Source organism: Moschus berezovskii, chromosome 28 (assembly GCF_049115385.1).
Source record: "Moschus berezovskii isolate FMDL1 chromosome 28, NW_MosBer_1.0, whole genome shotgun sequence".
Classification (NCBI taxonomy): Eukaryota; Metazoa; Chordata; class Mammalia; order Artiodactyla; family Moschidae; genus Moschus; species Moschus berezovskii.
The window spans coordinates 3349015-3363991 of record NC_142487.1 but is presented as its reverse complement, the minus strand read 5'-3'; the positions used below and the strand labels follow the sequence as shown (position 1 = coordinate 3363991).

The following is a 14977-nucleotide window of genomic DNA, read 5'->3' as shown; positions in this document are numbered from 1 at the left end:
GCGCTCTTGCTCTGCCCGAGCCCGCTCCGTTGACGCGCCCGGAGGCTGAAGATGGCCGCCACGCTCGCCGCGCGCCGCGCCGCTTTTCACCCCGGCCGGGACGGCGGGGCGCCGGGGAGAGCGAGCCCGCGTCCGGCCGCAGCGCAGGCGCGGTGGGACGCCTCGCGTGCGCACCTCCCCGGGTGGGCGCCTGGTCCCCCGAGCGGCGGCCGCTTCCCTGCTTTCCCCCAGCTCGTGTCGGAATAAAGCCGCCCACGCCCCCAGCGGTGGAGGCTTGTCTTGAAGATCCGTCGCCAGCGGTTCTGCTGCTGGTTGCAGGTACTGCTCTCTGCGACTTCCAGTTCAGATACCGCTCATCTTCCTTACGGCCCAATGTACAGAAAAGGGGAGGCGATTGATCCGTTCTCCCTCCTTCCCGGCGTTGCACTCCAGCGTCTCCCCAAAATGCATGGCTTCAGCGTCTCCTTGCACACTTTCCTTCCTGGGCGTCAGAGCACAAGAGTCGACAAGAAATTGTAGGAAGTTCCACCGGATTTAGTCACGGCGTGTGTTGAGACAAAGCTTTGGCTCTTAGCCTCCAAAGACTGAATCCAGGATCCTAGGATTCTTGATTCTACACTGCTTTTGAACACGCTCTCTATGCTTCTCTTTGCTTATTTGTAGGACTGTCAGGATGGGTAAATGAGTCCTCTTGCCTTTGAGAATCTGGAGGTGATCATAAGTGGATTCTCCCCATGGTTCTTACAGCCCTCGTTTTTTGAAGCCAAGTCCACCCCAGAATACCCTCTTAAATTGGTGAAGCCTGATGTGATTTTTCATCATCTTCCATAAAACTTTATAGAGCTGCCTGTCAGTTTAGTCTAGAGAGGTGCCATGGTTTAAAAACCAAAATGAGAGGTCTTGGTGGGTGAAGCCGTTGGCCACATCACCATATCTTGTCATAATTGGCAAAAACCTGTCTGCCGCCCCTCACCCCCACATCCCCAATCCTTGACACATTCATTTGTCCCTTGATCAACACAAGTTTAAACACACCCATTTATACGGGGATTTTTTTTTTTTCCGGTAGTAAGTACTAAACAGTCATCATCAGTTGATTGTTGGGAGGTTGTAGGACTCAGGATATGGATGGGCAACTGTAAATTAGACATGGATTTTCCACTAAGCAGAGGGTCTGTGCCCCTAATGCCAGGGAGTAGACTGCCAACCTGATTAAAGCTGGTTATCTACTACTGATAAAATATCTGATTTAATACATTTACCTTCACCTTTAGATTGTCAAGACAACTGGTGAATTTTTGTGTGTGTGTGTAAACCACTTTATCTGTAATAACTCAAATTCTGACATACAGACCTACACAAACCATATTTACAACTTTCCATTCCCCCCAAATAGGCCTTTGTTTTTCAAAAAAGATATTTATTTGGCCATGCTGGGTCTTAGTTGCAGCATGTGGGATCTTTTCACTGCTGCATGGGAGGTCTAGTTCCCTGACCCTTGCATTGGGAGCATGGAGTCTTAACCACTGGACCACCAGAGAAGTTCCAAAGCCTCTGCTTCTGAGTTCTCTGTTCACTGTATTTGTATTGGCCACAGTCAGGAATGTGGGAATCCTTACAAAGGTTACACTGTATAAAATCATATGTATTTATTTTTGATACATAAGGAATTCATTGTTATTGTTTAGTTGCTAAGTCCTGTCCACCTCTTTTGCAACCCCATGGACTGTAGCCTGCTGGTCTAATTTTACCCCTATCAAATTGTCCATGAAAAGATTGGTGACAATTAATGTTGGTGAAGATTTGCTTAAGTGAATTTGGTGGGGGTTTGCATGCTGCTAATGTTCAGTTGCTAAGTCATGTCTGACTCTTTTGCAACCAAAAGACTGTAGCTTGCCAGGCTCCTCTGTTCGTGGGGTTTCCCAGGCAAGAATACTGGAGTGGGTTGCCATCTCTTTCTCCAGGGCATCTTCCCGATCCAGGGATGGAACCGGAGCCTCCTGCATTGGCAGATGAATTCTTTACCACTGAGCCACCAGGGAAGCCCTTTTCATTAAGACATCTGCCTCCAAAAATTAATGGAACAGCTGTATCGCCCAGCTGGTTGCATTCTCATTTCCTTATTCTTTTCTTTCTCATGGCCAATCTAAATACTTGTAACATACAAAACCTCAGCTAACTCCAAGAAGACAGAGGAGTCTCATTTTCAGACTGACCCTCCAGCTGGCAGCAAATAAAGACTTTTTCTTTGTTGCTCCATTCTTGCTGACTTTATTTCAGGACTCTTGATGGTTTTATACTGTGAGAGAGTAAAAATTCTTAAAAATTTTCAAACTAGAAAATAAAAACAAAATTGATGGCCATTTGGTCCATTTGGATCGCCAGGAGATTATTAGGAGCTGCTGGGAAGACAGGGGGATAGATGTTGAAAAGGTAGCATACATAAGTCCATTACAGTCTTGCTACTCAAATTGAGATCCATGGACTAGGAGCATCTTCATCAACTGAAGGCTTGTTTAGAAGTGCAGAATTTCAGACCCCATGCTGACAGAATCAGAATTTCATTCTCACATTTCCTTCAGATGACATTGATGTTTGATGAGCAATGCCTCACAATATTCAGGAATTCTGATGACCAGGGATGAAGTCCAAGCTGGAGATACAAATTAAAGCCCTAGTTTTGGAGATCACCTGGACTAAGGGAGAAAGTATTCACTAGAGAAGCGTAACACGATCTCTGGATCTCTGGGCACCTTTTGAGGTTTGTGACCATAATTTCAAGTAAAAATAATCAGTTAAATTGTGTGATTTTCTTCAGGCACATAAAGTAATGTTGAGGTTCCTGCTGTTGGGACAGAAGTAGCATAATCCTCTGGACTTCTCCCAGAACTAACTTTCATTAACGAGTAAATCTGGTGCTGCATAATACACGGAGTCCTGCCACGCCCGTTAAGGGGATATAATCTCAAATTTCCATACAGTTTCCTAAACCTGCCCTAAACACCCTCAGCAGCTGCAAGGCACACCTCCAACCGCCAGGGGCCGCCGTGGCGCTTCGCGCAGCCGGAAGGGAGAATAGCCCAAGCGCGGCCGCGGCGTTTCCGCCGTGCGTCCCTGCTCTCGGCGCGGTCTCTACGTCGGAGCCCCGAGAGCTAAGTGTTTCCGGCCATTCATACGCCCAGCCTCGGCTCTCGGTGGTCGGATTTCGCGTACTATCGGGCCGAAAGGGTGACGGCGCTGCTAGGATGAAGCTCGTGAGGTGAGGAGGTGGCCGAGCGGAGTGGGGGCTGGGAGGGGCCGATCTGGGCCCGGAGCGGGAGGCCGGGCTGCTCCCGATGCAGGAGGCGCGAAAGCCGCGTGCGCGCGCGGCCTGCCAACGGCCTCCGGCGCCCGCCGCTCCCGCCTGGTCTGGCCCGCGCCGCCGCAGGCGCTCGGGCCTGGGCTTCAGACTGGTTCGTGCCGGGGTCCTGCCTGTCTTGCTAGAGAAGGAAATAAAGGCCGGACCAAGTGTTCCCGCCTAGAGTCATAGGGGCCTTAGAGGTGCAGCGCCAGGCTCCCAAGCTCTTAACTCTTGATGAAAGTCGATAGACTTTGATTGGCGTCGAACTTGTGCTCTAGTCTGGGTTACTTTTCTGCTTCGTCTCAGCATGCAGAGCCGGTAAGAGTACTTAGAAGCTCCAGAGGTTTATTAAGAAATAATGAAACCCAATTCCGAAATGTTTCAAGTCAGGGATGGACTTTATTTCGTAAGTTGTTTTCTTAGTGTGTTTTTTACCCTCTTGTTGTTACTGTCTAGATTTTACGTTATACAGTCTGCATTTATTTCCCTGTAGAATAAGCTTTTGATTTAGGAAGAATCTCCCAACATGGGACAGAATCTCTTTGCTGTATTTTTTTGACTAATTACACAGATACTCTAGATTTCTTCTGGTTTGTATCTGTGTTTAAATTTGGCCGGTTAGTTTTGCATACTGAAGACGTGCTTATTGATTGAAATAATTCATTCTGTACTCCCTGCAAATAGATTGGGTTTGGTGGTTTTGCTTGAGACTGAGAGGTGGAACATAGAAGTAGAGATTTCTGAGAACTAAGTTTATATCTTAGCAGGCAGTTATAAACTAACTTAGCTAGTTATAAACTAACTTAGCAGTTATAAACTTACTTAAACAGTGTCGACTAGTTTTTGGCCACCTGTTACACTGTACGTTCATAATAGATTATTTTCTTTATTTCTTTTTCAAGGCAGGGTCCCTGCCTTGTTGGAGTGTTATGTTTTGTGATGAAGGCAGACAAGTAGATAGTTTCTAGTACATTTGAAATAACATATAAAATGCTCATTGTTATATTCAGGATGGCATTTTAGAGAGTGCATTTAAGGTCAACTTGTACATTGTTTTCCTTCCAGTTTTATTGAGATATAACTGGTGTGTGGTCAATACCTGCCAACCTGAATCTATAGTTAAGTTTTATGTAATACTCTTTGAAATCAGTTTGTCTCATTTAAAGACAGTCCGTGTTGTGACAGAATATCCCTATAAATTTTAATGAATGTACTGAATCCTATTCCGTGTCTTAGACGATAGAAACAACATTTCTAATACCTGAAGAATGTATTTTGCACCAGGAAAAATGGTTGGTTGTCTAAGGTGTTTGGAGATTTGGTTGACTTCTTTCAGTATCTCAGTTGGTGACACAATTATTTTATTGTCACCCTGATCAAAAACCTGGGAGTCATCCATGATTTATTCCTCTTGATGATCCTAATAATCTGTTAAATTGCCAGGTTTTGGCAGATTTAAGTACCTAATAAATATCTTTCACTATTCTGTTCTCTTTGATTTTTAAATTTAATAGTTTGGGTTTGGATGCCATTTCAGCGGTATACTGAAGGATCCCATTTTACCTTAATATTTAAGTATTATCTGAGTATCTGAATTTCAGTAAGCAGAAGGAATTCTGACAGTGAAGGATTTATCAGAAAATAATTTTACTTTGTTTGGTTCCTGGCTTGGGTGGTAGTGTTTATTTCTCCTGCCCTCCATAAACCCTCTCTGCCACTCCTGTCACACCACTAAGCTGTTCAGACTTCCTTTTTTCCCACCCAGTTTTTAAAAGTCTCACTTCCTAAAAGGTAAATGTCTCATACAATGAAATTTAGCACGCATTTCCCAATTTTGAAAAGGGTATACACCTGTAAAATCCACATCCGATCTGGATAATGAGCTTCTGGTTTCTATTCTGTTTCATTGGTTTGTTTGTTGTTTCTGTTTCTCGGTTATGTAAACTTTAATCTCTATATTGCTCTCTAGAAGACACCTACTTTGTCATCTGATGTGATGCTCCACTCCATTGATGAAAACCCTTCAGTTGTTCTCGTAGGAGAACTCTTTAACAGAGCTTGGGCATCCCCTGAAAGGAAACTCTTCTCTAATCATTTTCTTGGACTTAATATTCCAGCAGTAATACCTATAGTTTCTGTGTACATTGTGCTGTTTCTTACTATATCTTTGCTTTTATCTCTTGCTGCACATGTTACCAACTTTTCAGACTTCTTACTAGAAGTCCACTAAAATCTGATTCCTTCCTACTCGTGCTACATTGTACTCATGATAAAAAAAAAACCCTCTGTGTATCTCCATTGTGCTTTTAATTTATGTAGTTACTTTGAAAAATTATTTTATGTATCTCTTTTTCCTGCTAGAGTTTGAACTCCTTGGGGGCTTAGTCTTGCTCACTTTTGATACTCATTACCAAGCACAGGGTACCAGGTAACACAGAATGGCATGCATTATTTATCAAAGAAATATCCTTGGACTGGATAAAATGTATTTGGATTCAGTTCATTAAGAGAGACTTTTTTCCTTGACAGCAAATACGGAAAGGGAACAGATGTAGCACATGGGTTTTTCTTTATATGAGAGCAGGTTTGAGACTTGCTTTTATACACGTTGAAGTAGTTTCCCCTTTTTTGATGGCTGTCTGTACTCACTGGAAAAGACTCTGATGCTGGGAGGGATTGGGGGGGAGGAGAAGGGGACGACAGAGAATGAGATGGCTGGATGGCATCACGGACTCGATGGACATGAGTTTGAGTGAACTCCGGGAGTTGGTGATGGACAGGGAGGCCTGGCGTGCTGTGATTCATGGGGTTGCAGAGAGTCGGACAGGACTGAGCGACTGAACTGAACCACTTAAAACGTTGCATTTTCAAAGCTCACTTCCCTTTACTCATGGAAACATTTTAGCCAACTCCTGGTGCTTGTTACAGTCCAGGGTTAGATGGGAAGTTCCTGATCCCACCCCTCAAAGGGGCTCCAGCTGTGGGGACCCAGGAAGCCTCCAGGTATTGGAGTCCTACAGTTGTGACTGATGTTGTGGTAGCGTATACAGAGTACACACGACACTATAGGCCAGAAATTTTGAACATGAGTTGAATGTTAGATCCCACTGTAGGATTATTGTTCACTTTCCTAGATGTGGTTGTGAATTTGTGAACTCAACTTCCTCTGCATTGTTTCATAATAAGTTGGAGAAAGGAATAGATGAAGTGAGGAATGGGTGACTGTTAAGTAAATGTTATTGAGGCACCTTTCTATACAACTAGGGAAATTATGATGCACACTGTTAACGGGAATGGGTGCAGACAGCATCCAGAGCACGTTTTCTACAGCTAGAAATTTCACTTTGACTTCATAAACGTGTTTTTGAAGTAGTAAAAGTAAAAACTTACTGTTTATTCTTAATGTCTTTATAGATTTTTGATGAAATTGAGTCACGAAACTGTAACCATTGAATTAAAGAATGGAACACAGGTCCATGGAACAATCACAGGTATGGAGGTTAACATTTTATATAGTACAAATCTCATTCCTTTTGTCTGGAGTATTACATGCACCTTCTTACATATGTCTCCCCTTAAGCTCTGGTGCTAGTACCAGACTGGATTCAGGTTATCCTATGTGTAACCACTGTTTTCTTGATTTATGCCTTTTGCGCTTTTGCTTGTATGTGCCCCCTGGAGTGTTACATCTTCCAAAACACATATTACTTTTATTAGAATTTTGAGTCCCCTGTTCAATCGTAACGTCTTTGAAGATAGAGGATAGGGTTTCCACATCTGATTATCTTGGCATACATGGGAAATGGGGAGGGGGTGATGAGGAACCATAATTTTACCTAAGCATAACATTTTTGAGTATTTTCTTTGTTTTTTTTTTTTTTTAGATATCTCTTTGCTTTAGTGATGTAAGATGTTTGATATGTAGTTTTATATTTAAAGCCACTGATTCTTCACTAATAGTAGATGTTCCACCCCACCCCCACCCCCCAAAGGGCAGGTTTTTTAAAAGAATTGATGAAAGAAAATGCTATCTTAGCAGATGGCCTCATTCTGCTCTTTGAAATATTTACATAACTGGTGATTTTTGTGAGTTTGCTAGAACTTCGCAACACCAGTTGCTGTGAAAGGAAGTCCATGTAGTATAAGGTTTTGATACAGACTGATCGTATCTAAGGAAGTATAATTTTTCTGTTAAGATTCTGTGATTTTAAACAGTGATTTAGTCTGCTCTAGCTCACTTAATAAAGAATCCGCCTGCAATACGGGAGACCCTGGTTTGATTCCTGGGTCGGGAAGATCTGCTGGAGAAGGGGTAGGCTACCCGCTCCAGTATTCTTGGGCTTCCCTTATGGCTCAGCTGGTAAAGAATCCACCTGCAATGTGGGAAACCTGGGTTTGATCCCTGGGTTGGGAAGATCCCCCAGAGAAGGGAAAGGCTACCTACTCCAGTATTCTGGCCTGGAGAATTCCATGAACTGGATAGTCTATGGGGTTTCAGAGTCAGACAGGACTGAGCGACTTTCACTTCTGAGCTTTGTGTTACATGTTGTGGAGGAGACTGAGTGTTCTTCCTGCATTTTACGAATTCAAAATACAGTGATGGAAGACAAAAGTAGTACAGTGCAATATTTGCCTCACAGATAGTAGGCACTTAATAAAAATTTAGTAAATTGGGGGAGCAAAATCTAGTAAAAATCCAATTCTCTCCCCCTACTGACAACCACTATTCTGTTTCTTATATCTGGGCTGTATATTTTAGTCCTCACAGTAGGGATAATCATACCATCTACCATAGGGACATTGGGGATTACACTAAAATGCCTTAGCACACCATTCATGGAACTCAGAGCTCATAAATCTGATATAGTGCCACCTGTGGCCTGATAGATAAATCAATTGCCTTCCTTTTTATCCTAATAATTGCCCTCGTTTTTCCCTCCAGGTGTAGATGTCAGTATGAACACACATCTTAAAGCAGTGAAAATGACCCTGAAGAACAGAGAACCTGTACAGCTGGAAACACTGAGTATTCGAGGCAATAACATTCGGTATTTTATTCTGCCAGACAGCTTACCTCTGGATACACTGCTTGTGGATGTGGAACCAAAGGTGAAGTCTAAGAAAAGGGAAGCTGGTAAGTTTGAAGGATTATAAACATTTTTGTGTATGGTATATTTATACCCTAATCCACTATTCAAAATATGTTTAAAATATGTTTGTATCTGCAGACAACACAGGTTGTTTGGTTGCTTTTCATTGCCTGTACTCCCCTGAGTACACCTGGTGTTTCTTATGGTTCCTGGTATTGCTATTCAAAAGACCAGTGTTGTTTGTTCTTAACCTGCTGGTCCTTTGTGCATGGCCTGGTCCCCCATTCCCTGCACACTTTGGAATATTTGGGGATGAACCCTTTATTCCTTCTATTCTGAAATTTCTTAATGACTTAGCTTTTTGTCCATTTCATTGTTCTGGGTACTTGACGGACCCTTTCAGTATGGATATTCCTGTGTTTTAGAGCTAAGAAATTTACTTGTGTACCTTTGACAAATTTCTTCTGTTTTGTTTATTCTGTTCTTTCTTCCTGGAATTCTTAATAATGGAGTTTTCTGACTGACTCTTTCTGAGTCTTTTCTCTTACTTTTCTCTCTGTCTTTTATTCTGAACTTGGTGTTGTTTTCTCTGGTTTCTCTTTTTATTTAATCTCTTAATATGCTCTTTATGTTGAAGGCTTTACTCTAGTATCTTGCACTTTGGCCATCCATTATTTAAGAAGGACCCTGAAAAGAGAACTTCTGGGTAGGGAGGCCGGACTCCTTAGCTGGTGGATTCAAAGTAAATTTGCTTCTCCACCGAGGCCACCCAATGATTTTGAGACTTTTCCTCCCACCCACACTAAGAAATACACTTTTTGCATCATGACCTGTTCATTCAAAGTTTTGCAAAGAACTGTTTAGTCTTAATACCTGCAGATGCCCTTAAGTTTCCTGTCCTATTCTCTTTCAGTTAAAAAAAAAAGTTCAGGTTGTATCACATAGCCCGAAAAACACTGACTTGATCCCTCTCTTCGTCCCTCTGGCCCTGTGATTTTTGCTGCCTTCCACTTTGCAACTGTTTTCAAATCCAAACCCTTTGTGCTTCAAGGTCTTTAGGTTAATTTTATCTTTTCTTTCCTGCCTGGTTAATTTTATCTTTTCTTTCCTGCCTGCCTGTCAGGGAAATAAGCATTAGCTTTGCAGGATGGGAAGAGGACTAGCCAGTCTACTGCCCCACGGAAGGGTTGTCAGCCTTTCCCCCCACGTTTTCAGCCTCCTGCCTCATCTTACCCCGGCTTCCTAGGTCTTTTTGAGGTTATTCTTCCTTTACTAAACATTTGTTGTTCTCAGTCTGTTTTCTGACTTAGAAATTTGTTGAAATGTTTAAACTACTGTTTTTTTTCTGTGCCCTCCCTCCATGGATATTTGCCATTTTTCTTCCTTTTCTATCGTGAATAGTACCTCAGAGCGAATTGGAGATAAGTGTGGTTAATCTGCCTTGTTTCAAGAGAAGTGCTAGATTTACTCTATTGCTTTGAATGATAAGACTCGGAACGATGAGTAGAAATGTCAGGGTTTTAAAGACATTCATAGATAACTGAAAATAGGAAGTTCAGAGCTAGGATGACCAGGTAACAGGGATATTGCTACTGGGTTAAAGTACTAGATTATGATTGGGCCAGATGACTTAAGATTCGGAAAGATCATGAAGTTGTTATTTGATGCAGTGTGTCTCAAACTTCCTTGGCGTGAATTAACTTAGCTGGATTCTCTTTGGTAACAAAACTGGCTCATAGTGTTTGTGCTCTGCTCCGTTAGTGTGAAATCTCTTTCATCTCGTGTGAAGTTCAGCTCATTTGTGTTTCATTTTGTGGTGAATTTGAGGCATGATACGAAGAAAAAATGTTTTAAACCTTAATGAATTTCTCAATAAATAAAGTCAAATGAAACAAATATTAAGGTATTAGGCCAGCAGTTCTTGGTTCGGAAGAGGTGACCCTGAGGTTAGGTTTGAGAGAAGCTGAGTTAAAGTTTTCTTTACTGTAGGTGCTGTTGGCGGTGGCCAGGTCACATCAGCACGGTAGAGAATTTACCTTACTTTGTTTTTCTCTTCCCTCAGTTGCAGGAAGAGGCCGAGGTCGGGGAAGAGGACGTGGCCGAGGCAGAGGCAGAGGCAGAGGGGGTCCTAGGCGATAATGTCTCTCAAGGCTACTATTTCATAGTAGTAAGTATTACGGTATATTTTTTGTTACAAGTTTCACTTACGGCAGCCAAGGAAGAGGACGTGGCCAAGGCAGAGAAAGAGGGAGTTCTAAGTGATAATGTCTTTCGCAATTACTGTCTCAGAGTGATAAGAATTATGGGATATTTTTTGACCTGGTTTGTTTATGGCAGGTGGGGCAGGAAGACGGATACGTGACAGAGGAAGACTATGAGGCCAAGGCAGAGGAATGTGAAGTCCTAAGCGATAATGTTGCTGGAGCTTACTTTCACAGGGCTGGATATTCAAGTTTTTTGTACAGGCTTTGTTTGTAGCAGTTTTTAATAAACATAAATGTAACACATTTGTCTGTTGACTATATCAAGTTTTTAAAGTTCATGTGTATATACTTTACCAACACAATAAGAGCTAAGCATTACTACTGGTAGTCCCACAGTAATTCCAGTCTTAGATCAGGCTTTTAATTTTTTGAACTAAAGTATTTCTTTTATGAATGTATATAGAATATATCTTTTTGTTTCACATGCACTGGTGTGTTTTATTGTTTTACCTTGATTCCATTCTGTGGAACCTTCCTACAAGTAAAATAAGTCCTTTTTGATACTTCAGAAACTGAGGTCCTATGGAATGAGGTCTAAACTTGATTCTCCTTTTCCTGAGTTTTGGTCCATGGAGATGTAGTTTCTTAGTAAAAGGTGATGCTCATCTTCTAATTCAGGAGTCGTTGATTATGTCATCATTGTTAATGGGATTTTTTTGGGGGGAGTTGCCAGACAATGTGTGGGATCCTAGTTCCCTGACGAGGGATTAAACCCATGTCCATTGCATTTGAAGGCCAGAGTCTTAACCACTGCACCACCAGGGAAGTCTCTGTTTTACATTCTCTGCGTTGAAACTGTAAACAGTGTTCACTAGATTATCTGTTGTGTTGAAACTTGTAAATGTGTAATGTACCATCATTGGCTCCTGTACCCAATACTTTTACAAGTAGTTCTTTAAGAATGAAAAAAAGGCGACTGACTTATTTGCCAGCAAAACTGGATTCTTTCCGATCATTAATAAGGATTTATTGAATTGTTTTAATAGATTAAATTTAGAGAAAAATGTTAGTCACCAAGTTGTATGTGACTCCTGTGTCAGCCCCAGGGACTGTAGCCCACCAGGCTTCTCTGTCCATGAGATCTCCCAGCAAGAATACTAGACTGGGTTGCCATTTCCTTCTCTAGGGAATCTTTCCAACACAGGGATCAAACCCATGTCTTTTGCATTGGCAGGCGGGTTCTTTACCACTGAGCCATCAGGGAAACCCTAAAGAAAATACATCTCAGTACATAGTTTCTTATAAAGCTAGTTTACTGCTGTTTGTTTATATACTAAGATGAAAACCTGACCGAGTATTGGAGTGAACTAGATTCTGTATTTTCATTTAATCATGTATGTGTGTGTGTTTATTTAACGAGAAAGAGATATTCTGCAAAGATTGTTACCAAACAGGAGATTTTGGCCTTCTGGGAAGTTAGGTGAATTGAGATAGCAACAGCATTTGTGTGTGGCATGTGTGTATCTCATTCTTTTCCATCCTCTGTTTTTGCTCCTGTTAGTTGAATGCAAGCAGAAGGCAAAGGGACCCAGTGTTCATCAAGGTGGGGAGATACGAAGGGGACAAACAGTAAAGCACAAGTTGGGAATAAACATATGACTCCTGACCTCATGGTACTAACAGGCTGAAAGGAAAATATATACATAATTGCAAATTGTGAATACTCTGATAATACTTTGTATTATTTTGTCTGTTTTAAAAACTGGAAGCTCATTTTAAGTCAAATGCCAATAACAGAAAAATGTTTTAACTGTACCTTTTTATTTTTTAATTTTTTTGGCTGAGCCACATGACATGCAGGGTCTTAGTTTCCTGACCAGGGAGTCAAAACTGTGCCCTCTGCAGTGGAAGTGTGGAGTCCTAACTTCTGGACCGCCTGAGAAGCCCCTTAACTGTGTCTTATTTTGTGAATTTTAATGTTTCAAAGTTTGTAGTGTGAAACCAGTCTGGGAACACAGTTTAAATATAAGGCTAAACCTAGTGGGTACTGGATTGAATTTATCAACTTTAATAATAGCCAGTTATTTTATCAGCACAAATGACTTTCAGAATAGCCAGAAGAATTGCAGTTTGGCAGTGTAAACTATGGCAGACCACAGGCAAATCCAGAGAACCAGGAATTGGGGCTGGCTTTTATAGGGCATGGGGGAAGGAGGCAGGGAGGCCTTGGGAGGGGCAATAATAAGCAGAGTCTTTTGCATGAAGAGGCCTCTCATTGGTTGGGTGACTACAGTTTCTGATTGGCTGGGCTCCCCAGGGAACAAGAGATTGTTTCTTCCTACTGGATAACCAATAGGCATCACCCTCATCTCCAGAAGTTTGAAGTAATTAGGTTCAAAGTGAAGCTGGCCAGTTGGACTGTAGAACTTTCCTCCTTGTCCTGTTCCCTTTGGTTTTCAAGGGCAGGCTTCACCAGGCATGTGGTATTACAAAAAGGATTGCCTTTTGTTCTTATGTTTTGGGTGAGTTTTTTTCCTTTTGCCCACACTACTTGGTTTGTGAGTTCTTAATTCCCCAACCAGGGATCAAACTCAAGCCGTCAACAGTGAAAGCACAGAGCACTAACCACTGGACCGCTGGGGAATTCCCAATTTGATATCTTGCTTAAAATTTTGTGAAATTTGAGGGTTTGTTTAAGGAAATTAATGAGTTTATGTAGAAAACTAAGTGAGCTAATAGAGAAATTATATTTCACGGCGTGTTTTGTTTTACTGCAACTAGATCGGTTAAGCAAGGATGGCTTAGTATTTTGAAATGTAATAATGTGTTTAGTAGTCAAAATTCACATGGTCTTTGATATCAGAATCAATTCAGTTCAGTCGCTCAGTCGTGTCCAACTCTTTGTGACCCCATGAACCACAGCACGCCAGACCTCCCTCCATCACCAACTCCCGGAGTCCACCCAAACCCATGTCCATTGAGTCGGTGGTGATGCCATCCAACCATCTCATCCTCTGTCGTCCCCTTCTCCTGGCCTCAGTCTTTCCCAGCATCCGGGTCTTTTCCAGTGAGTCAGCTCTTCACATCAGGTGGCCAAAGTATCAGAATAACATTTAATAACACAATAGTCATTCCTGAAAACCTAAAATGGACCTTGCTTATCATGTTGAGGAAGAATTTTCTCTCTTCAACCAACAACAGACATTTCTGGAGACATTGCCAATCAAAACAACAAAAGAATATGTCTAATATTGGTCTTTATTTAATGTGAAATTTCTTGTGGATTCACAAAATAAGAGGTGTACTTTTGAGAAGGAAGAGAAGTTTTGCTTTTTTTTTAAATTTTCTGTGCAGGACCATGGTAGTGGTCCATTTATCTGAATCAGGCTTTCCCCTAAGTAAAAGTTTTAAAGGTTTGTGTATTTCCTATATTTTGAGAAAGGTTAGTATATAATATGAGATTTAGTTTCAAAGGACTTCCCTGGTGGCTCAGACAGAATAGAATCTGTCTGCAGTGCAGGAGACCCAGATTCAACCCCTGGAGAAGGAAATAGCAACCTACTTCAGCATTCTTGACTGGGAAGTTCCATGAACAAAGGAGCCTGGCGGGCTACGTACAGTCCATGGGGTCGCAAAAGAGTCAGACACAACTTGGTGACCAAACAACAAAGAAGCCAAAATAAAATATACAAAGGCAAGTGGCAAGAAATTCCAAGACAGGGGCCTTGGTTTTGTGTCTTGACCCACAGGCAGGTTAATGTTCCCTCGGCTGCTGCTTTTGCCCAGTAAGAGCCTCTGCATCAGAGACTGATCTACAGCTTGTACAATCTGAATGTGTATTTCATTTTGCAGTTTTAAGATTTGAGCCAGGGTCTCACATTTGTTTTTATTGGGTATTTTCTCCTTAACTGTACACAAATAAAGCTTATAACAATTGCTTTTTGTTTTTCCTTGCCGGAAATAGCAAATATCACCTGAGGGATTTGGTTGATACGAATCTTAATGCATTTGTAGGTGAAAAGAAACCAGTCATCTTTCTTGGGAAACTGTATTAGTGTTCCCTAAAGAAACAGAACCACTAAAAGATATTTACATATACAAAGAGATGTATAATAATGAATTGGCTCACACAATTATAAAGACAGAAAACCAGAAATGATCAGCCTTCTGCAAGCTGGAGACCCAAGAAAGTTCCCAACTGAGCCCGAAGCCTAAGAATCAACGGTGGAAGTCAAAGTCCTGAGAACTGAGGGAACTGATGGTTCCAGTCTGAGGGCGGAAGATCAGTTCATATCAATCAGTCCAGTTCACAGAACAAACTCTGTCTTCTCTACTTTTTTCTG

The 14977-nt window shown here is 41.8% G+C and overlaps 1 protein-coding gene across 4 annotated transcripts; it reads left to right on the top strand.

Annotated features, from left to right (window-relative positions):
• The first annotated feature begins 55 nt into the window (after positions 1-55).
• SNRPD1 (small nuclear ribonucleoprotein D1 polypeptide) lies at positions 56-10937 on the top strand. 4 transcript variants are annotated; one of them, XM_055417119.2, is made up of 5 exons: positions 56-318; positions 6755-6831; positions 8283-8474; positions 10493-10597; positions 10768-10937. In XM_055417119.2, exons 2-4 carry the CDS (start codon positions 6762-6764, stop codon positions 10567-10569), a joined length of 339 nt encoding a protein of 112 aa, XP_055273094.1. In that variant the 5' UTR covers positions 56-318; positions 6755-6761; the 3' UTR covers positions 10570-10597; positions 10768-10937. The 4 variants fall into 4 exon arrangements, with proteins under 4 accessions (XP_055273094.1, XP_055273091.1, XP_055273095.1 ...); XM_055417116.2 differs by lacking the exon at positions 56-318 and adding an exon at positions 3083-3259; XM_055417120.2 differs by lacking the exon at positions 56-318 and adding an exon at positions 3101-3259 and having other exon boundaries at positions 8406-8474.
• The last annotated feature ends 4040 nt before the right edge of the window (positions 10938-14977 follow it).